The 23,035-nt window shown below is 31.3% G+C and overlaps 1 protein-coding gene across 1 annotated transcript in view; it reads left to right on the top strand.

The window, feature by feature from the left end:
• Window positions 1-23,035, top strand: part of qin (tudor domain-containing protein qin) — a 224,230-nt gene that overhangs the window by 191,296 nt on the left and 9,899 nt on the right. Inside the window, exons 7-21 of the mRNA XM_074135426.1 lie at window positions 10,961-11,152; window positions 12,730-12,878; window positions 12,998-13,176; window positions 15,087-15,239; window positions 15,354-15,515; window positions 15,611-15,743; window positions 16,490-16,624; window positions 17,371-17,524; window positions 17,622-17,750; window positions 19,099-19,201; window positions 19,417-19,592; window positions 19,696-19,925; window positions 21,060-21,111; window positions 22,233-22,435; window positions 22,514-22,664. Of these exons, the coding sequence (XP_073991527.1) occupies window positions 10,961-11,152; window positions 12,730-12,878; window positions 12,998-13,176; window positions 15,087-15,239; window positions 15,354-15,515; window positions 15,611-15,743; window positions 16,490-16,624; window positions 17,371-17,524; window positions 17,622-17,750; window positions 19,099-19,201; window positions 19,417-19,592; window positions 19,696-19,925; window positions 21,060-21,111; window positions 22,233-22,435; window positions 22,514-22,664 (2,301 nt within the window). The remainder of the gene's footprint in view (window positions 1-10,960; window positions 11,153-12,729; window positions 12,879-12,997; window positions 13,177-15,086; window positions 15,240-15,353; window positions 15,516-15,610; window positions 15,744-16,489; window positions 16,625-17,370; window positions 17,525-17,621; window positions 17,751-19,098; window positions 19,202-19,416; window positions 19,593-19,695; window positions 19,926-21,059; window positions 21,112-22,232; window positions 22,436-22,513; window positions 22,665-23,035) is intronic.

Here is a 23,035-nt window from a genome sequence, read left to right as displayed (position 1 = left end):
TAAGGATTATTCCTTGCGAATCCCAAAAGACAGTCGCCATAATCTTTCCGGCCGAAGGAACGGTCTTCGCCTTTTTTGGCGCAGATTCCCCCTTGGTAACCCATTGTTTAGATTGTTCTTTGGTCTCAGGAGTGTAGTGATGTATCCATGTTTCATCCACAGTGACGAAACGACGCTTAAAGTCGTGCGGATTCTTCTGGAACAGCTGCAAACCGTCCTTGCAACACTTCACACGATTTCGTTTTTGGTCAAGCGTGAGCAATCGCGGCACCCATCTTGCGGATAGCTTTGTCATTTCCAAATGTTGATGCAAAATATTATGTACCCGTTCATTCGATATGCCCACAGCACTAGCAATCTCACGCACCTTCACTCTTCTGTCATCCATCACCATATCATGGATTTTATCAATGATTTCTGGAGTAGTAACCTCAACAGGGCGTCCAGAACGTTCAGCGTCACTTGTGCCCATATGGCCACTCCGAAAATTTTGAAACCACTTATAAACTGTTCTAATCGAAGGTGCAGAGTCACCATAATGTTTATCAAGCTTCTCTTTAGTCTCCTGAGGCGTTTTGCCTTTCATAAAGTAGTGTTTAATCAACACATGAAATTATTTTTCGTCCATATTTTGAAAATCACTCGACTTCCTCGATTCAAACGAATGCCAAACACAAAGAAATAGACCGATCTGGCTGAAACTTGGTGTGTGTTCTTCCAAGAGATGCTACTAACTAAACATAACCTCGATACGCGCCAGTGGTGCTATCTCTCTGACTTTGCACGGACTTTTCAAACGACCCTCGTATATAATTTATTATACGGTTTTTTAATTGAAACAGACATTAAAATTAACAGATTATATTAATAGCATTTTAATGATAAAAACCTAGAATATAGAATTAAAATATGTACAGTAATTAGTTTACAACTTTTTTTAGCACGGCTTTTTAATGGCCGATCTTTCACATAGTAAAATTTATGAACACTAGATTTAAAGTTGATCGCCAAAAAAAATGGCTGTATTATCTATGGCCTACTGACGTCATCATGGCGACCTGAAATAGTCAAACCTAACCATTCTCTGTGATGATAGTTCTTGTAAAGTTCAAGTTTTATAGAATAAATTTTATTGTTTACCCCAAAATAAAGTATTACAAGTAAATATGGTATTTTGTAGCGTTAGTAAAAAACTAGAAGTTAGGTTAGGTTGTTGTTAACGTTGCGGTTATCGTACATCTTAACGCTATTCAGGACGAAGCGGTCCTATTTCTGCACTATCATCTTACACACGATTGTGGCCACTAAAAAAATATTTTCCCACCGTAACTTTTAAAAATCCTTCATGATTCTACCTTGGTCTAATTCTTTTTCTTTTTTTAATGTTTTGATTTTTTACAAAGGCAAAAACCGCTTTAAGTATTGTTTGGTTGGCCACTAAACTTGGTTTTAGAGACCATTGAAGTGTTTAGAAGGTTATTCTGTGTTAACCAAACACTACTTAAAAAGTTATTTGAATTTCTGTTTTATGCTTTAATAATTCTATTAATGCTTGATTGAAATCTAAGTTGTTTTTGTCTCCTTTTTATGAAAACGATATCAATTAACTCAAGACTTTTTTTCTTGTCCAATATTTCGCCCATTTTATTCGCTGCTTGAGGGCTACAAAATCTTCCATTAGTAATTCCTGAGATGAATTGAAAATTTAATATTTCTAACGAGTAATTTATGCTTGAAAGTTTCACTTTGTGGTTGACTGGATTTTGAACAAAATATTAGTTCATATCATGCAGTTGGCGATACTTAAAATGGAAATTTGAGCTTTTTGCAATTTTAGTTTATTTTTGAGAACCAGGGTGCCCAAAATATTCCTCTTAATAATTCTCACAGACCTAAAAAAAGATTGTTTCAGATTATTATTAACATCTGATTTTTCTTCTATTACATCAAAAAAATTGTCCAATTGAAGGTGTTCAGCTTTTTTTGGGGGAGTAACTCTACCTCCCATATAAATACACCTATTGGTCGTATAAATGTAAATTTCGTGTCCTAATGGCCTCTAGCCTTAACCCTTACACTTTGAGCCTGCGCCCGGATGTAGTCAGACATGGAGATATTTATCAAATTGTTATACGCAAATAGATTTAAGTTTTAGAATGTTATATTCTTATTTTCTGCAACCATGTAGGAATGTTCTCATTACTCAATGAAAATCAGCTGTGTAATGCCCAACTTTACCTCACTAGTGGGGAAAAATTCCCATTAGTGGCACTTTCCTCACTAGTGAGTGGAAAAACTTTATTGTGCTTCCTTGATATAAGAAGTTTTGTTATTAAATATTTTCTGTAAAACTTTAATAAGCTTGTTTAACGTAACTAAATAATTAAAAAACGAATATTAAAAAAATAAAATAAAAATTGAAAGGAATATAGAAATAAAAATAATACTTTAATAAATAATTAGATATTTTTAATTATAACAGTTAAAAAGGTTATAGTGTTACCTTATAGAAATTTAAAATGGATTCTAGTGATTCCTGTTTAGTTTTTTTTTTTAGTTAATAACCCTAATGGTTGCAGAAAAAATATAATATTTAACTCGAGTGTATAGTTATTTATATTTAACAAGTGTGGAAAGTAGTACTTTGCCTCGCGTGAGGAAAATACTTTACACTCAAGTTAAATATTATATTTTTTCTGCAACCATTTATTAACTAATAAAATTAAAAATTTCATTTTTACAGTCTACAAAAAGTAATTTATTTATTATAAACATTTATTGTTATATTACAATTATTTACATTACTTACGTGTTTACATTACTTATTACATTTTCTGCTGTTTCTTTTATTGATGGAGGAGTGTTTTCTAAACAGGAATCACTAGAATCCATTTTAAATTTCTATAAGGTAACACTATAACCTTTTTAACTGTTATAATTAAAAATATCTAATTATTTATTAAAGTATTATTTTTATTTCTATATTCCTTTCAATTTTTATTTTATTTTATTAATATTCGTTTTTTAATTATTTAGTTACGTTAAACAAGCTTATTAAAGTTTTACAGAAAATATTTAATAACAAAACTTCTTATATCAAGGAAGCACAATAAAGTTTTTCCACTCACTTGTGCGGAAAGTGACACTAATGGGAATTTCCCCCCACTAGTGTGGGAAGTTGGGCATTACACAGCTGATTTTAATTGAGTAATGAGAACTTCCCTACATGGTTGCAGAAAAAAGTATTTTCCTCACACTCGGCAATTTGCACTTGCGCTCGCGCGTGCAAACCCTGCCTCGCGTGAGGAAAAGTACTACTTTCCGCACTTGTTAAATAAATTAACTATTTTTTATATCACTTTTTTTTCTGATTGTTTATATGTAAAACTATGTTTATGTACTCTATTGATGATACGAAACTTTGATGACAATTTAGGCGTAAAAACATCATATCAAATGTACTTCTCTCAATGGAATACTTTTCAAAAAAAACGTTCTGCGATTCAGCAGCAAATGGGACATTTTATTGTTAAGCAAACTCTTCGAAAACAATGTCACAGAAAGTAATTCAGTTATATACGTGTGCAATCACAGAAAGTAATGAAATATTCATTGTGTTCCGACAAGTCTACTGTTCGCATTATTCATGCAACGCATAGGTCATACACATATTTATTTCCTAACTGCGACGGTACTTTTATTCTTTCATATTACTTTTTATACGCAATTGTTTTAATACAGTTAAGAGCTAGTGTAAGATATTTCTTAAATTCAAATTTTTTGTTTAGCTCAAAGATAAATTGTTTTGGAACATATTTATCCCAGACAATATAATTTTAAGTTTGGAGTAAGTGATCATATCGGATCTTTTAAAGAGAAGAAGGTTTTAATTGAGACCTGAAGGTGGATGGTGAGAGATCTGAAACAATCTAATTTATTTTCAAAAAATTGTAGGTTACTAGTCTGATAAGAACTGAACAGACTTTATGGACTACTAAGGAGACTCCTTGGACCGAAATCCTCCATGAACCTACAAAACAAACTTACACTTCACAAAACACTTTTAACGACCAATATGGACATAATGTGGAGCAGAATTGTAGGGCTCCGCCAAACCATCCAATATCTAATCTATCCAATCTTTCCAGTCTAAAGTCCTCCGCCGAATCGTTAACGCACCATTCTATGTGTCTCCAACCGCACCCTCCATCACGATCTCAATATCCCCTATGTAAATGAGTTAATCCACACCCGCTTCCTAAATATCCACAGCAAACTCTCTGTGATCACCCAAATCCTCTGGCTCAATCACTATCCACATCGTCCCATCCTGCGTTGGCCACGTGACCTCATGGCTTCCTAAACCCCAATAAGTTCCTAGAGAGTTCCAGCGCTGGCTGGTTTCTCTCATCCCGTCATCCTGGTTGTGGCACTGAGCCAGCTCTGTGGCACAATCAAATGTTTATCTGTAAATACACATTTGCTAGATGTATATTTTGTGCAGTTGCAATTAAATTAAATTAAAAAAAAAAAAAAAAAACTAGTCCGATAATTTACACAAATAAATATTTTGGCTGAAGAGTCGTAATTCTTAGTAATAGTGTAAGTTATTGGGTAGGTTTTAGTAGGATAAAGTCGACGGTGTGGAGAATTCAATTCAGATTTCTACCTAGAAAGTGAAGGAATTTGTTAAGGAGAGAGGAGATTTTCAATTTTGAGTTCTTAGCGTTCAGATAGTCTTCTCTGACTAGCACGGACAGAGAGTAATAAGAAATTTCTTGGAAAAGACAATCTAAGGACTAAATAAACACTTATTCCCTTTATTTTGTTTGATTCATAGTATTAACATAGGCAAAGGGAGAAATATCCCTTACTATTTCATGTAGATAAGGACAATGGGATAAATAATTTCCAAGAAAATGGAAAGGATATGGGGGAAATTCGATATAGAACATTGCCTACTTTGTGCTTTTAGAAGTTAAGTTGTTTGTATCGTTAATTTAATTATAATGTATCAAATATAAACAGTTGTTTTCTTATATATTTTACCAATTTAGTGTTTACCACATCTGGTTATAATAATAATAATAATCAAATATTCTAGTTGTTGTTGTAAAAGAAAAGATTTGTAGAAAGTAGAGTAATTTTGTTATTAGTTATACAATTGCATCTACTTCAATAATTTAATAACATCTATTATTCTTCCTTGAATATCTTCCTATTAATTAATCCTTTCTTTTCTTTATTTGAATTCCATTAAAATATGTTGGGAGTATTAAGTAATCTTAATTTATTTATCTGCTGGAATATTCTATCCTGGAGTTTTTAGGGGAATCTCTTATTATTGTTTAGTTTCAAGATTTTTTGTTTATCTAAAAATGTTTTGACTTTCAATTACTTTTTCTTAAATACTACGGATTCTTTTATTATTATCTGCTGTACTTAATGGGTTAGGTTAAAGGAAAAAAGTAATAATAATAAAGTAAATTATTTAAAATCTCTGCCAGTAGAACTTGTTAGTACAGGTTATGTAAGTTTCATCCTCCAAACTTTGTCGCATTCCTGTTACCATTTTTGATGTTATAAGACTGGAGTAGGGTCTTTGATATGTTAGATTAGTGGACTAGTTCTTCTCAGCTCCTGCAGTAACAACTAATACGGTAAGAATCATAGCAGCATGCATTCCCAGAAGTTTTAAGCCTAGGACAAGCGAATCTAAATAGCAATGATTGTACTAGGTAGCTAACAAATCAAAGCGAACATGAAGCAAATACAGGAGAATAACTGACTTCTAAAAAAAACAATTGCCGCTATTTTTATTTATTTATTTTTTTTTTCTAAGGCAATGAACCCAGGTGGTTATTATGCCCTTTACCGCCCTGTGGCAGTGGATATGCCATGCCAACTTTATACACAACGTTTTGCTATAACAATCACTTACGGAACTCCATTCTTAAAGCTATACACTTAAAGTTAACTCATTCACACTATAAATTACATTCATACCTAAATACAATTAAATACAGTTATATATACATGTTTAAAAAATTTTATATACATGATTCTATATATTAATTTATTTTCCTATATATTGTTAATTAATTTAATTTCCTTCAAAAACTTTATTACATTATCTATTCTTGTCTGGTCATTTGCTAAGGCTTCCTCCAGTGAGTTCGGAACACCGTGACGCTGTCTACATTGCTCATACTTAGAACACTCCACAAGTACATGCTGCACAGTCACGGGTTCATTACATGAACCGCATGTGGGAGGGCTATCCTGACACATGAGGTAACCATGGGTCAACCGGGTATGGCCTATCTTCAGGCGAGAAACTATTAAAATTGCCGCTATTAAGTAGGGTGCAAATTCTTAATTACTTGGAACTAGTTTATTAGCGTGATGATTATGTCTAGGTAGACACTGCAGCCAGGGTATTTTTACTTCCTGCAAAATGATACTTTTTTTTTTTACTTTTTTTAACCCTCAACTGGTATCGTCGGGTCAAATTTGACCCGCGCATTTTTCTTTTGTGTGGCATTTTGTAGGAATTAACTATAAACATCTCCCCTTCTCTGAATTCTCCTCTTTCATCCTCACCAACAATCGACCAGACATCAGTCGTTATTGACCAGTGCCAGTAAATAAAATATAGATTTTGGGTCAAATTTGACCCGACAATACCATTTACGTTATAACTTTTTTTCTTAATAATTTTTATTTTTATGTTTTGGAGTTTGTTTTCTGTTCTATTTTTTAATATTATTCTATAATATTTAATATTATTGCTGATAACTGGTTCTGTTTAGTTAAGCTGGTCCATGAACTAGGAAAGCTATATTTGTCTTACTCGGGGACATTACGAAAAAAATAAAAAAGAAAACCCCTCTTATATAATCCAAATAAAGAAAAACGACCGTCGGAACTTCATTGTTTGTTTTTACTGGCAACAAAACGTTGGTTTTGTGTACCAAAACAAAACAAGTATGTTATACTCGCATCATGATAATTCGGTACTTGCAGAATTATGGGGAAACAAATTTTGTTTTTCTTTAGGACTTTTCTTTTCTTGGAATGAACATCTAACTTTAAGAAAATAAAGTTTTTTCAGTAAATTTCTTGTTTTTCTTAATCTTATGAAACAAATTTAATAAAATATTCATCATTTTCGTTTGCTAAATAAATTTTCTAAGAAAAAACTAAATCGACTTTAATTATATCAATGACCTTTTAAAAGTAATGTGCATTTAAAGTTTCGGGTCTAAGCTGACCCGACGATACTTAGTTGAAGTTGAGATTTTGAGGATACCAGTTAAGGGGTTAAGAAAGGCGGAAGGTTCTATAGAAGTATCAGTTTAATTTTCATTTTCAATTAACTCCAAGCTCTTTGTCATATGTACACAAAGTAAATATTCAGTTTAGACTTTTCATTTTTCATTTGACCATATCTTATACTCTGGAAAAAGGAACACATTAATGTAGCAGTGATACGGTACACTACTTACTTCGTAATGCTTTTCAGTTTAAAATAACTGTATGATTAAAGCTCTCCCTATCTTTCCTATAATTTTCGAAGGTAGAAGAAAGTCTAGTGAAATTTAGGTAGTTATTAAGGGACTGCTGAAACCATCATCCATTGCAGCTAAAAACCGGAATCAAATGCTTGTAAAAAAGGAATTGAAGAATGCATCATCTTTTAAGAGAAAATTGTTGGACGGAATCGCGCTTATAAAACTCTTAACACATTGTTCTGTCTCATGTTAACTCGCTTACCTTAATCGTGAGATATAGAATCATCAAGTTGTAGAATATAGAATATAAGTTGGTAGACTTATTATTTTATTAACCTTTTTGCTGTTAGAAGAATTTCATGGCTATGATGAGCGGAAACAATATATTTGAGCTCATTTGAAGTATTTTCATTTGATAGTAAATTAGTTGGCCACAAATAGAGGGAGATTTCTTCTGCAGACTCCTAGTATGTGGATATAAGGGCGAGTCACGTGGTTGTTATTCGTGAGAAGGTGTGTCACGCTTCTTAAGAGATCACGAACTCAAGAGACAATTTTTTTTTTGTTATCCCTTTAATTACAAAAAAGTATCAATATCTGGAGTTTTCTTCAATAGATTTTCATCTATCTCTTGCAATACCACAATTTTGGGAATGTTTTCTTATTAAGAAAAAACTTCATAGTGTTTCACCAACTTTTGCAAAAATTAGTAACTAGTTGAAGTTAAAATAAAGAACTTATTCCATTCTACTCGCGATATGTTGTAATTATGGGTAGATAATATTGCAAAACAAAAAAATGTAAGAAAAAGATTTGAAACTATTGCCTGCAAGAGGTCAAGGTTCTTTCGTTTTGTCTGTGTATGAAACTGGTTGTTGTTCATTAATATTAAGCAATCTAGTCCGCGGGGAGGCTCTGCATCATATGTATGTACAGTCTTATTTCAAATAGTACACATGGAAATTCTGAAATATTCACTTTGGTTTAGAGTATGTTACCCTGTATTCAACGGTTATGATATAGTTAAAACATGCAACTAACTCTACAAAATTTATATTACTCTGATGAAGGCATAAATTTGCCGAAACGTCGGTAAAACAAAAGAAATTTGTCTACAATATTCCCATTAGATAATCTATTAACAATGGTCGACAACCAAACCATCATTCATATAAATAATGCATGATTAGTGGATAGACCTAGAGATTTTTCTTGCGATTGTCTCGTAATGTTCCCAGTTTAGGTGGTGCTTAATAGTTTATTTTTTTTAATGTAATGCTAGAATTTTTGAATTCAGGGAAGTAAATAAGAATTACATTCATACTAAACAGATTTACTAAATATAAAAGAGTAGTATAAAATGAATATAACCTTAATACAACGTGAGAACTAGATAACAGGAACTTCTTATCAATTTGTTAAACTAAACAGGAATTACGAGTATATGGCCGATTAGATCTGTATTCTTTAGTTTCTTAGAAAATATCTACCATCTTCATTGTTAGATTCCGGTTATTATATCTTTGTGTTTGTTTTAGTTACATTTACTAGAGGCCAGCTAACCAGCTCTAATTTTGTACCAAACAATAAATAATCTCTTTTTTGTTTATTTACTTGTTATGAGAATGATGATGCACCATTCTCATGTTTTACTATTTCTATTCTTGTCTTTTCAAGTACACATGGTTTAAAAATCTGTGAGTCATATCTTCTTACTAACTTATTCAAAACTTTGTGGGATGTATTTAATGATTTCTTTTTTTAAAAAAAGTTGGTTTTGTTGTTGGAAGAGGTTTTACATCAAGGATTTTAACATTCTATTTTTACATATTCGTAAATTACTTAAAACAAGTAAAATAAACTCTTCCTTAAAACTAAATTTGCATAGGATATAAAATAAGGATAACTGTTTGTCTCTTTATTGAACAGATTTGTTCACTTTTTCTGATTTAACAATTTAGACTTCATGGGTACTGGTTTTAAATTAATGCAGATGGAATTTATTGTTTAGACGAGATAAGAAGCCAAATCTAAGTTCTAAAACCCAAGAATATATATTGTAATTTTCTTATTTGACTTACATGGAACCCTCATACTCGACTTAAGAGAACAGAACTCAACAGACGCTTCCGACAACTGAAAAGACTACTCGACAACAGATCAAAACTCACTCTGGACAACAAAAGACTAGAAGACTTATATATGTAAGTATATTAAAGCCAGTCTAGGCTTATGGCATCGAACTGTGGGGTTCAACCAAACGCTCAAATCTGCAAAGGATCCCAGGCCTTGCAATCTAAAATTCTTCGCTCTATAGTAAACGCTCCTTTCTACGTCACCAATCAAACCATTCACACAGACTTGAATATTCCTTTCGTCACACAAGTTGCAAAAACACGTTACAGAAATTTCCATCTTAACATTCAAACACATCTCAATCCACTTGTACAACATCTATCTTCCAGAACATTTCCAGTCAACACTTCCAGACGTCTTAAAAAGTCAGTGGTCCCGCGATCTCCTCTCTGATGAAGAGAGTCAGTAGAATGTTATTGGAGTGTTACCGCTGGGTAACTTCTCCACTCTGATATGTGTATGTTATTTATTGTTATCATTGTTGTTTATAAAGCAAAATGCGTTTATTGTAACTAAATAAATGATTTAAAAAAATAATAATAATAAAAAAAATTAATTCTTATTTACTTTGGATGCTAACTGGGGACAAATTGGAAATTCCCTAACAGTTTACTGGATACAAAAAATTTTTTTTGAGTACCACCTATTCATCAAATGTGACAGGCAGAGCGACATAGAATATAAAACCAAAAACACACCTTGAATTAATAGTAACAGTATCGAAGGCCAAATGCGTAAATCGATTCCAGAATCGAACCTAGTTCCACTTGCATCTTTTGGAGTCTAATCGCTCAGACATAATGGCCTTTACCTTAGTGACTACAATAGAGTAATACTATTCTGGAAGTGTTAGCCATCTCGGAGGTTGAACGTTGTTGAACCTTGTTCGGGACATGCAAAATTACTATATCCTTAAAGTATGTAATTATTTCATTAACTTGATCAGGAAAACATTTCTTGATAAGATTAGAAAAATCTATAGACTTTAGGCTTACGACTTTTATGAAAGAATTATATGTAGTTCGGAATGGTTTTAAAAAAAATACCTTACAGCAATTGCTGGTTTCCTTTTAATAGAAACGTAGAACACAAGATAATAACATTAAGGTTTATTGAAAACCCCCTGTATTATTTTATTTGTGAAGATCGTGCTTATAATTTGTTTATTAAATATAACTTAATTTAGTGTTTCATCATTAAAAAACATAGTAGCACCTTAATTTATCTAAACATGTAATTTGACTTGTCCTTTTATTTGATTGTTGATAATTGTTTAGACAACATTTATAATGTTTATCTTTTTGTTTCAGAAAACCAAACAGCTTTTAAGTAATAGTAAGCACAGAGATTCCACGCCAATAGAAACTGAAGTTAATGATCATTTTCTACGTCTACATGGTTCAATTACATTACTACAGAACAAAATTACCAATCAGATTCGAGCGGCACTAAGTTCAGATTCATTAAATGAAATCGCTGTAACATTACATTCTCATATGGAAGTAAGTATATGACTTTATTAATAAATGTTAATAAAATATAAGATATACGAGGGGATGTATCGTACCTGTCCTCGTAAGGGACAGGATTCTTCAAGTACAAGTGAAATATCTCTTCACCATTTTGATAGATACCTATTTTTTTTTATCAATTTATAAAAAAAACATTTCTGTCTCCGCCCCTGCAGTCTCACATCATTTTAGAAAAGTAAATTTGGAAGAAATGAATTTAGGGGAAGAAGTCATTACAAAGAATTACTCAACAGAATTGCCCAGTCGTTTTGCTACAACAGAAACTTTCCTTAGGCAGAAAAATTTAATTTATGATCGAAGCACTTTCATTACTCATCAAGGTTTAAATCTAAGAAATCTGTTTAGCCTAGCATGTCTGCTTCATTGCATTGAAATTTTGTGAATTGTTTAAGGAAGTGAATGTTTTATAACTAATTTTTGTTAATACTTAATTAATATCCACATGCAACTAAACATACAAAATGGCGGAATCAAAGGCGAAAATGATCTACAATACTCTTTTACTTACTACTCACGAAATAACCGGTATTCTGATCTTTTCCCTTTTCTTTACAATTGTAACATTGAAATAAGTTATTAAAATTGGAAAATTCTTTTATTTTTGGTGTTTTTCTAAGGAAATGTTTTATTACATAATTTGATACTTTATCAAATACCTACGGGGGAAAAATTAGTAAAAAAAAAATTAAGTGTATTTTTCATAGAAATTATTGGCAATAAAGTATTGGCCAATCACAGTGAAGTTTATGAAAGTGTGAAAAATAGGCAGATTGGATGAGCTAATCAAAAAGAAGAACTGTTTGATTAGCCACGCCTCCAACTATGTACGTCACACTAAGCCCCATCTGATCCTTAATAAAAAATGGCAGATGGTTTTAATTTTTCTTAAACACAAATCTGTTTTCTCTTACTTTTGCGAAACTTTCAGCTTTCATTAAAATTGAATTTCTATTTTAAAATTTTCCAAGATTATAAATATTTTTAAAGTCTTAAAGAGAGTTAAGAAAACTTTCTGAGTTATTGTTATACTCTACACAGTGAAGGAGAACCTAATATATACACAAATACAGAAGAAAAGTACATACTTACAAAAATTAGAAATTAACATCAATAATTTAAAAATGGACTAAAAACTAATTGCTGTAGTAGAGTCTTATATTTTTATGAATTAGTTTTATTTTTAATCGGCAGCACTTAATTAAGAATCGTATTTTAATTTTGTACTCAAACCTAAAGTGAAATAAATGTATTTTAATTTATCTTATTTAATTTGCCAATCCAATGCTTTATAACTAAATGTGCAACTCCCCTTCTATACCATTGGCTATAACAGTTATAAATAAATAGTGCATAGGAAGTAAAACAGCTAATCGAAATTTGTTTACCTTCACTTTATTTAAGTAATAATTTCTAATCCCAACTGTTCAGGTTTACTGTTCTTCCAATCTAATATTATGTTACACCAGATATATTGATTCGACAAATTTTGCTTCATTCTTAAAATTATTGACTTATCATTTATTTATTATAATTTGTTTTGATTACAGGAGTTAGAAAATACTTTACACATAATAAAACCTCTACTGATTGAAGACAAAATGGGTACTGTAAATTACCAAAATATGATAACAGCATTAAAAACGAAATGTGATATACCATGTTTCATTTTAAGAGATTTTGTGGACGACCATATTACGTTAGTAATGAAATATTTTGTGTTATAGTTCTATATTTACAATGTTATTTTTCGTTTAATATTTTATTCTTTTAATTAAATAATTATGTGTATAATAATTATATTATTGTTATTTTCAGATTTTCTGCTGATAAAAATATATTTGAAGCAATTGAAACGCATTGTGTATTAAATGTAAAAGAAAAAACAGAATATAAATTGGTCAAAAAAGATGATCTACCATCTAACTATGAACCGGATAGAATTGAGGAAATTACATCTGCCGATGTAGAGAATGCTATAGCTCTTAGTCAAGAAAGTAAATAATACTCTTTTAGTAGTTATTTAATTGGCAAAGAGTGTATATTTTTTTACACTTCTAGGTATTGATTGATACCTTGGAAAAATAAGGCACTCAGTTACAGTAATAACTATAAGTATATAGAATAAAACAGAAATGGAAAAACGTTTAAAAAAGGCCAGTGGTTGGCTGTAATCAAGTACTTTTCTTAAATATTCAGACGTTTTGAACTTAGATGTTCAAACTTCAGGAGCGGGTTGGAAAAATGGAAGGTTACAGAATGTAAATTAAAGTGAATTGCTACGAAACAGGATTTTTATAGGATAGCAATCAATTAAAATAGATAGATTGTTTTTCTGTTAAGTTGTCGTAGGCTGTTAATAGTAATCAGATCATAGTACTGAACTCTTTATCTGAGATAGGAGAAGACGGTTAATATGTCCATGTATTTTTAGGAATTAACTTGTAGAGGAACATCAACTTGTTTTGTTTTTATTTTCAGGCGTAGTTAGGGTTGCCAACTCTATAAAGTTCCAAAAAAGGACACCCTAAACAAAATAAGGTACATACAGGGCCGTCGACAGGATTTTGAGGCCAGGGAATACACAGGATGTTCAGCATTAAGACTACCGTTACTTCGGGAGGCGATTCTGGGCATCATTTGCAACAATAAATTCTATATAAACTATGGCACGATTCGGCTCCATTTTTATAGCAATAGCAAGTTTCTCATTTTTTCCAAAAACTTTGACTTCATTTTTCTCAAAAATGTTATAAATGTTAAAAACTTGCTCTATTCATGAAAAACATCTATATACAATAATCACTTTTCGAAAGGTATACAATGTATAGGGGTTATTTGTAAAAATTGATGCAGAAATCTGTGATTAATTGCAAAAAAAAGTAGACCTCAAAACAGCGTCGGCATTATGAAAGGAATTCACCTACCATAAGAATATAAGTAATCAGAATCATCAAATCCAGAACCATTTTTTGCATTTTGTTCATCGATACATCAATAACCTGTTGACCCTTTTCAGTTCAGTTAGAACAGAAAAACAACACGCCAAAAGAAGAAGTCTCGGAAGTCAGAACTTAAATCTAAAATAAATTAGATTTGTATGAACAATGTCTGGAAAAAGGACAGAAGGCGTCCTTTCCTAATTTAAGAAAGGACAATGACTACCAGGTGTTAAAAAAGGACTGTCATTTCCAAAAAAGAGCAGTTGGCAACCCTAGGTGTAGTAGTCTTGTACGTCGCCGTGAGGAGTGAAGTCTGAAGACAAAATTTTCGGCAATAAATTGAGGCAATTATTCGATCCAGAAATCTCCTGTACATGTGAATGGATTTTTGAACATTTTCTTAGCTGTTGTCCATAGGAAAGTACCATCAGTTGTAAGAAATTGCGTCTAAGCCTTTTACTAGTTTCGTATTTCTTTTGTCAGTTCACCAGTTAGTATGATTAGTTCTTGAATGATGTTTCATGTTATCAGTTCTTTTGAATGTAGAGGCAGATTAAGGGTTAGTACTATTTGACGTGTTGTGGAGTGCCAATTAGTTGGTTAAATTACCATCTGATTTTTGTAGTTTTAAAGGAATCCTTTAAGTTTATTTTTTTCTTGTTAAGATTAGCTTAAAACAAATCCCAATTAGTTGCCTGTTCTTAAATGTTTATATGGAGAAAATATCTAGTATTAAGTTTACGAAACTGTTAACAAAAGAGACGGGTCACTTAATATATCTTAGTGAAATATCAGAGAAGTTTAGCAGGTATAACTGTTTTGGTTGAAAATAGTTCTAAGGATTCGATCACTCCTCTTAAGGGGTTATCAACAGTTATGAGAAAAAAATTTGTTTACATTGAACAAATTTTTCATTAGAAAATTTTTATCTTAATTTTTTCTTCGTTTTGGCCCTCGTGTTTCAGATGAAGAATTCGTTGATAAATTGGTGATGAAAAAAAATTCAAATGCATCGTCTTTTATAAGTAAATGCACTAGTGACAGTTCTGGCGCAGCTTCAGTGTCCAGTTCAACGACCGACATACCTAGTTCGCTGCAAATTGATGAACTTGTACCTGGTATATAATTTTTGGTCCTTTGTTTCTTATTTGTAATCAAATTAAGAAGAATTCAATTGGTATATATGGTTGGTACTCGTTGGTATTTATAGTTTTTATTGTTTTTATTTACAGGCTGTACAGTACAAGTAACGATCAGTCATTTAATTTCACCGACAGATTTTTATGTTCACCGATTGGGTATAACAAGGAAGACTTCGGATTTACAGTCACAGTTGAGAAGATATTCTTTAAATAGACAAAAATGTCGTGCTCCATTACATACTATTGTCAAAGGTAATTTTTCACTGGATTTTTTAAAAAAAAATGTATGTTGAGTGTAAACTTCAGAATAACTTTTCTTTTAATTATTTATTTATTTTTTTTTGTAGGGACCATATTTATGGTATTTGTAGAACAAGATAATTATTGGTATCGAGTAAGAATTATGGAAGTAAATAATGATAAAGAAGTCACTGTACATTTTATTGACTTTGGTAACACTGAAGTTATGGTCAAAGATAGGTTTGTTTCTTTTTTTATGAATTAATGAACGATATATTATGGAAGAAAACCTCTCGTACTTCGGTATTTTTATTTCCTCTTGTGGCTGGAATTCCATACAAAGAAAAAAATGCATCAAAGAAAGTCTTTTGATGAATGAATTGAACGAAAATATATGAGTGAATTTAAGTAGCACGTAAGAAATCATCGTGTTTTTCACATGCAAACTCGCATGGTTTCTCAAAAATTGTTAGAATATGTTTTTTTTCTTCTCAGTTATTTGCATTACTTCACTTTTTAAATTAATGAAAAAACCTAAGCAAAAGCAATTTTTGACTTTGATTTATGTTACACGATTTAAGAAAAAGTCAGCAAAACCCTTTGAATTGTTTATGTGCACAAGATCATTCTCAAGCGTGAAACATCAGTTTACTACCTATTTGTTTGTATCGATCTGTCAGATATTAGTTTTCTCACGTATTTATATCGATTTTACTCTTATTATTTTTACCCTTACTCAGATCTTGCACCTGATCATTCTAAATTTGGAGCATGAAGTTTTTTAATCTGAATCTTATTTCTATTTTTGTTGGTTTAATCCTTAATTTTTGAAACATCTCATAACTCACTAATTTTTTGACCTCTAGAAAAGCACCTGACGAAGGGCTCCATTAGTATCTGAAACGTAGAAATGTAATGAAGAAATTATCGATTACCTTCTCAACATAATTTAAGGTCTCACAATTCACTATTTATTTTTTATTCAGATTAAGGGCAGTACCTTTGATTGTGAAAAATACACCACCTTTGGCACTGAGATGCAAATTAGCCAACTGCTACCCCATTAAAGGAGAGATCTGGGACTCGCAAGCTATCGCGGTAATGACACAGATTACCAACTGGTGAGTAATTTCAGTACTTCTATTTAACTATTTTACATAAGATACTAAATTTTATTCCAAAATTGTTAGATCCTTTTCAGAATCTTACCGAAAATCTGTGAAAATTTCTTGTATTTGTGCTAATATTGGAGGCCGGCAAGGTATTGAAAAAAAGCACCTGGTGCCAATAACCTTAAATGATGCGCCTTTGATTAAAAATAAATAAAAATACTAATAGGGGTTGTTAATGGTTGGAAGCAATAAAGATAAAATATCAAAAGCAGATAAGCAATTTTAATCGAAATTATCTCGTGATTATATGCAAGACTGAGTTTTTCTCAATTTTATTTTTGGATCCTATTTTCTAGAGTTAAATGATTCCTAAGGAATTTTCCTCTTTAACTAGAAGTGGCATCTTGTTCCATTTTGTTAATCCAAAACGTCAAAAATTTGTAAAGTGACGTTTTTCTTACTTTTCTATGTGACTACCACTTTTGGCCAATCGTTTTTGGTGACAAATCATGCAATTTTGTTTTACGTTTGTGATTAGAATTTGCATTAATGCAATATAGTGAAGTTTTTGTCTATTCTCCTTCAGAGGGCTTAATGCCCGTCCAAATAGCGAATTAGATAACATGATTATAGCTTGACTAATTCGAGATCTCCTACTTATTAACCCGTACATTTAACCACTACACCAAAAAGTATTATAATATAAAACACATAAGATTTCTATAAATAATATAGTTAAATTATCATTTCAACAGCTCAGATCCAATGTGGATTTCCGTACTTGAAAGGACCGTTCATTTTTATGAAGTAGACATGATGAGACAATCGGATTCATACAGTTGCAATGTTGCTGATACTTTAAAGTTTCTTAATTTGGCCGTATCCAGCAATATTAGCCAAGATTTTCCAGTAAGTTGTTTGATCTAAATTATATTGAGTTCATATCACAAATAATTCAATTTTTATACACTAAAATTTATCGAATTTTTCTCAAATTTGTTTTTAGACTTCAACATTTAAAAATCGAAATGTGAAAACAATGCCACCTAAACCAGTTATAAAAAAAGGATCAATATTAGAAGCGAAAATGGGGCATATTATAGATCCTGACCATTTTTATATTATTGCGAAACAAGTAAGTTATTGAAATTTTTAGTTTCTTGCATGCATTACTTCAGAACAATATCATTTGTCCACAGGACTAAAGACAAAAGGCATGTGTCTAATTTAATAATAATAAAGTAACATCGAAAAACCAATTAATTATATTAATAAATAGACAAAATAATTGCTCATACTGAAACTATCAGGACCATAAGAGGCTCCTAAAACAAAAAATTCCGAGGGCTTCTAATATTTTTTTAACAAAATTGTTAAAAAATATAGTTCTGTTAAGATAAGCTATTTACAGTGGGTAACATCTAAATAAAGGATGAAAGCAAGGTCTTGCGACTTCTATTATTTTATTTTCAAACTATTCTGACTATACTGAATGCTTGGTCATTATTTCGTTTGATTTCAGTTTGGCTCAATTTGTATTTTATTCTCCTGTGTTCAGTATTACTTGTTTATACAGATTTTAAAATTATATGTATTTCACAGTTTTTTGGAGGAGAGGAATTTAATTCACCGTAACAATTATTTCAATAATAGTTCACATTTTTAACTAAAATAACTTTTTGATTCTCCACGAAATCCATAAAATGGGCATTTAAATTAAATAAGTATTGCATTTATTTGAACGCTACGTATGGTAGTATTACTTTAATTTGAAATTAAGAAATTATAAAACTTTCATTCTATTTCCTAAAACGGGAGGTGCAGGAAGTAACAGAACAGCAGGATTTGTTGGTTGAATGAAGGATGTGAGACATTGGCGGGCACAGAAGACATACATAGGCACTGCTAATATGGACCATCAACCTAATTGTTTCCTGCTTTCATTTGCAGCAGAAGCTGCGAATTATGAATGAGTTACTACCTATTTGTACTCTCCGTCCAGATTGGTGATGTTAGAAGGAGCAATAGGCCCCCATTATTGTTGACCGCAATAAATCATGTATGCTCATAATTAATAAAGAAGCGAAGAAAGCTAGTATAATCATTACTTAGTCGTGTAAAACATGTGCTTTTCAAGAACTGAGAAGGAAAGGAAATACCTGGAAGTGGAGGAAAAGCTGAAATAGTCAAACATGTTCGAACGGGTGAAACTAGAACTATTATTATCACCTAGAACTCAAAATTACGGTGTAGGCGGTAGGAGAGATGGAACTTCTTCCCCACGCAAGAATTACAGAAAGCTGCATTCCTAAGGATTAACTCTTTATAATATCCCAATTAAATTTATTTGAAATAATCTAATCGCTAGGTGGTTGGGCATTGCTTCATACTAAATGATGTCATTAGTTTCTTCAGTAATATCCAAGCTTTTTAATTTTGTGATTAATTTAATTAAATGAACTTTGTTTAAATAATTCTTTTAGGGATCTAATACCTTCAGAAGACTGGCAGATCTAAAAGCGGAAATGCAAAACATTTACAGTGGTAAAAATCAAAATACATTTCCAATGTTCAATCCTAAACCAGGTATGTTCTTATTCATTTTAGTTAACGAGATTAGTCTTACTTAATGTAAGGGGCAGTGTTTTATCTTTGTGTAACTTTTTTCTGCAAAAAAGAAAGAAAGAAAAAAAAAGTGATTGTTACTGCTAGTCAGCACTTAATGCATTGTGATTTAATTGCAAGAATATTTGCTTACCAACCGTACTTGCCTCTGAAATTTATTTTATTCTATTTATTAGGAATATACGTAGCAGCTAGACATTCTGGTGATAAAAAATGGTACAGAGCTGAAGTAATCGCAATACCAAGTGTAAAAATGGTTACAATATTTTATATTGATTTTGGAATTAGTGAAATATTAAGCTGGAAACATATTAAAGTTTTATTTTCAAGATTTTACAAATTACCACCTCAGGTAAACAAAAATAATATGAAATTTTATGATAATCATTAAAAATATTTAAGTTATTATTTATTAGATTAGAATGTTATGTATTAAATTTTCTTTAACTTTTTAGGCCCAGCGTTGTCGACTTGCTGATGTTGAACCACTCGGTAATGAACAGTGGAATGAAAAAGCAGTTCAGATTCTCCACGAAGAAACGTTGAACGTCCCATTGACAGCAATGGTCGATTCAGTCCGAGAAGATGCGATCAGTGTTGTACTTTATAAAGCTACGCCTGAAGCCGATATCTGCATCAATGCATTATTAGTCAGAAATCAACTGGCTATCAGTGTGGGAACTAGGTAAAAAATTATTGGCAAAATTTTGCAAAGAAATTCATTCATAGTGGAAAGGATGAATATTTTTCAATAAAAATCAGTTATTTTATTTGCCCTTTAAAACATTTTTATTAATGTTCCATGCCACGTTTAGTGACTGATATACGATATATCGATCTTTTGGCCTGCTATTGCATCGTGCAGTTTTTGACGATCAACCCTTATTCAACTGTCCCACTGGAGAGTTTTAATTACCTCTTCATTGTTCATTGTTCACGATTTTTTTTTTCAATTGCTTTCTTGCACCAATCAGAAAGCTGTTCATCCGCCATTAACGATTGATTTTTTAGCAAAATTCTCTCCGATTACATGTTGAGTAAGCTTTCGCAACTGTATTCAGTACGACTGAATGTCTATTTTTCTTTTAGATAATTTCACATTTTACTAGGGCAAACAGTACCATTTTACCTACATTTGTTAAGTCTTTCTAGGAGCCACATAAAATTACTAACTTATGGAGGCAAGATAGATTTTTCAAATGCAACATTCCAGACAGATTCCATTTAATTTATAATTACAAAGTTTTTTAACCTTGAATCTAAAGATCTTCTCTTTGAATTAAAGAGTGGATCTTTATGATTGTTTATTTTTTTAATTTAATTTTTTTTTATCCGTAATTCGACGCCACGGTAGCCGAGCGGTTAGATGCTAATATGCATTGTGGTACTGGGTTCGATTCCCGGTCTTAGGCCTTGGATTTTATTTAATGGTTAGTTAATAAAAGAGATTTACAGTAAAGTATGTTTGCTAGTCGCCTCCGTCCACGACACCTAATTGGTAGTTGGACGTTAAGCCACGCCTGAAAAAATAGGCGATTAGTTTACTTACTTTTATCCATGATTCTTCAGCTTATATCCCAAACTATAACTAGTGTAACTAATTTTAAAAAACAATTAACTATTATTAGTCCGCAATTTTTCACTTTTAATTGGGCATCAAAAGCACCAATTTACAGATTTAGTTGGTCAAACCTGGATTTCTAGAACCAAAACCTACGTTTTGTAAGTTGGTCGTAAAAAGCTTTAACCTTATTTTAGTTTGTTGCTTCCAGAATTAAACGATTATATATTGTCACTTAATTCGTTATTATTATTTCAGCTCAACGGTTGTGGAATTCCCGAAATTATATGAAATACCCAAGAATGAAAATGTAAGTTTATAGTTTAAAATGCGAAATTACAGCAGTAGATAGATTAGAAAATAGATTAGATAAGAAGCATAGATTAGAAAATAAGATTAGTAGTAAATATGTACCCCAAATTGTGGGCACTCTTACGATTTTTCTTACACAGTTTGAGCTTTAAATTGAATTTTCATTTAACGTATAATTTGTACTTTGGTTAGTAGTTTTTTGTCTGTTATCTTTAATGTAAGACTACATCTGTTGTCATTTGCGCCCGGAGTCTTTTACAGGGTGCTGCTTGCCTCTCGACAGTGATCTCTCGTTACACCCCAAGTAGAGAGGGTGGTTATAGCTTAAAAGCTTCTAGGAAGAGAAAATCTAAGAGTTAGGAAGTCAAGTTGGATTCTGCTTAGGAATACATCTTCACTTTAAAAAGTTTCAATTTTAGAAAACATTGCCAAAGCTAGAAATCTATTCCGTAAATTTGGAATTTTGGTTACATATTTAATTCTTATTAAAGATTTGTAGGTGACAAGACCTTATGACCATACATTATGCTAAAATGGGATTTAGAGGACAAATTAACCACCCTCACCCAAAAGTGTTATTTCACTTTGAAGAAAATAGTACTTCGGTTTTCTTCTAATTTCTTATAAAACGCACTAGGATTAATTCTGACGCCGTAAGAGTTTAAAGGAAAAAAATTGTCCAGAAGTGCAAATTTGCTGAAGGTTCTTTTAGTTCAAGATTTTTCACTCCAGCTGATGTATTTAAAATTACATATCAGATTGAAACGATTTTCCTCGAAAATTCATATAATTCCAGAGTTGTGGTAAGGTCATTTTACCGAAGTATTACTAATACTAATACTTAGTATTAGTGAGAATCAAATGTGTTGCTATGATTTGGGATGCTTGCTAGGTAGTGTAAGGGATCTAGAAGGAAGGAAATGGCTACTTTGATAAAGGCCTATCCTTTTTTGTTAAATGGAAATATTGTAATAAAAGAAGTTAAGAGAGGGCAACTTAATTTTTTTTTTGTTATAAGTATTGTGGGTGTGCTTTATTACTCAAACATAAACAAAATGCCTATATTCAATTTAAATTTTCAATTAATTCCAGTTCCATGTTTTCTTTTGTTAATTTCAGACATTTCAATGCGATGTTTCTGTTGATAAACAAATCAAAACTTCGGTAAATCGTAAGCCACCAATGCTTCAAACTGATATGAACAATAAATATTTTATTAGATCGCCTAATGGGTGTCTTAAAATTCAAGTGGACATAAAAAGAATTGTTGATCCTGGCTTATTTTTTATTAGCTTGTGTTATGTCGAAAATGACATCAAAGCGTAAGTACATTTGCTTAAGTCGTTAACAATTTGTACTATCTTAAAATTCAAAACATAGATAAAGATTTTTGTTTTCAGAATGGAAATTAAGTTACAAGAAATCTATGAAAATTCTGAATCTCCGTTAATACCTGAAAAATGGATTGTAGATAGCCGATGTGCTGTTAAAATTGATAAATGGTATCGTGCGATTATTGAAGAAGTCCTTCCCGATGAAAAACAAATAAGAGTATGTTGGAATGTCAGTTTTATTTGTTTTAAAGAAATTTAGTTTCATTTCAAACTCCCCACAGGAAGGAATGTGTGGACATGTTTGCTGTAGTTAGTGTGAGAATATTGTAGAACTAAGTATACACTATATTATCATAACTCAAAAAGTCCTTATATTTTTTTGAACAAGTTTTTAACAAACTTACCTTCATTTTTAAGTTCCTTGTTATTATTTTATATGAGAAAATTTTTATGAATAAGTTTTAGAGTAACGATTGTATTGAACTTTTTTTTGGATAAACTTCTTTAGATAGTAGTTTTCAACTAATTTTTCCAAAAAAAATTCGCGAAACAAAAGTTCAAGTTCATTCAAAGCTTTACTGATGTTAA

The sequence above is a fragment of the Rhodnius prolixus genome, unplaced genomic scaffold (genome assembly GCF_049639745.1).
Source record: "Rhodnius prolixus isolate KJV_2025 unplaced genomic scaffold, Rpr scaffold_5, whole genome shotgun sequence".
NCBI classification, from domain to species: Eukaryota; Metazoa; Arthropoda; class Insecta; order Hemiptera; family Reduviidae; genus Rhodnius; species Rhodnius prolixus.
The sequence above is the reverse complement of the archived record's forward strand: the minus strand, read 5'-3'. Positions and strand labels throughout refer to the sequence as shown.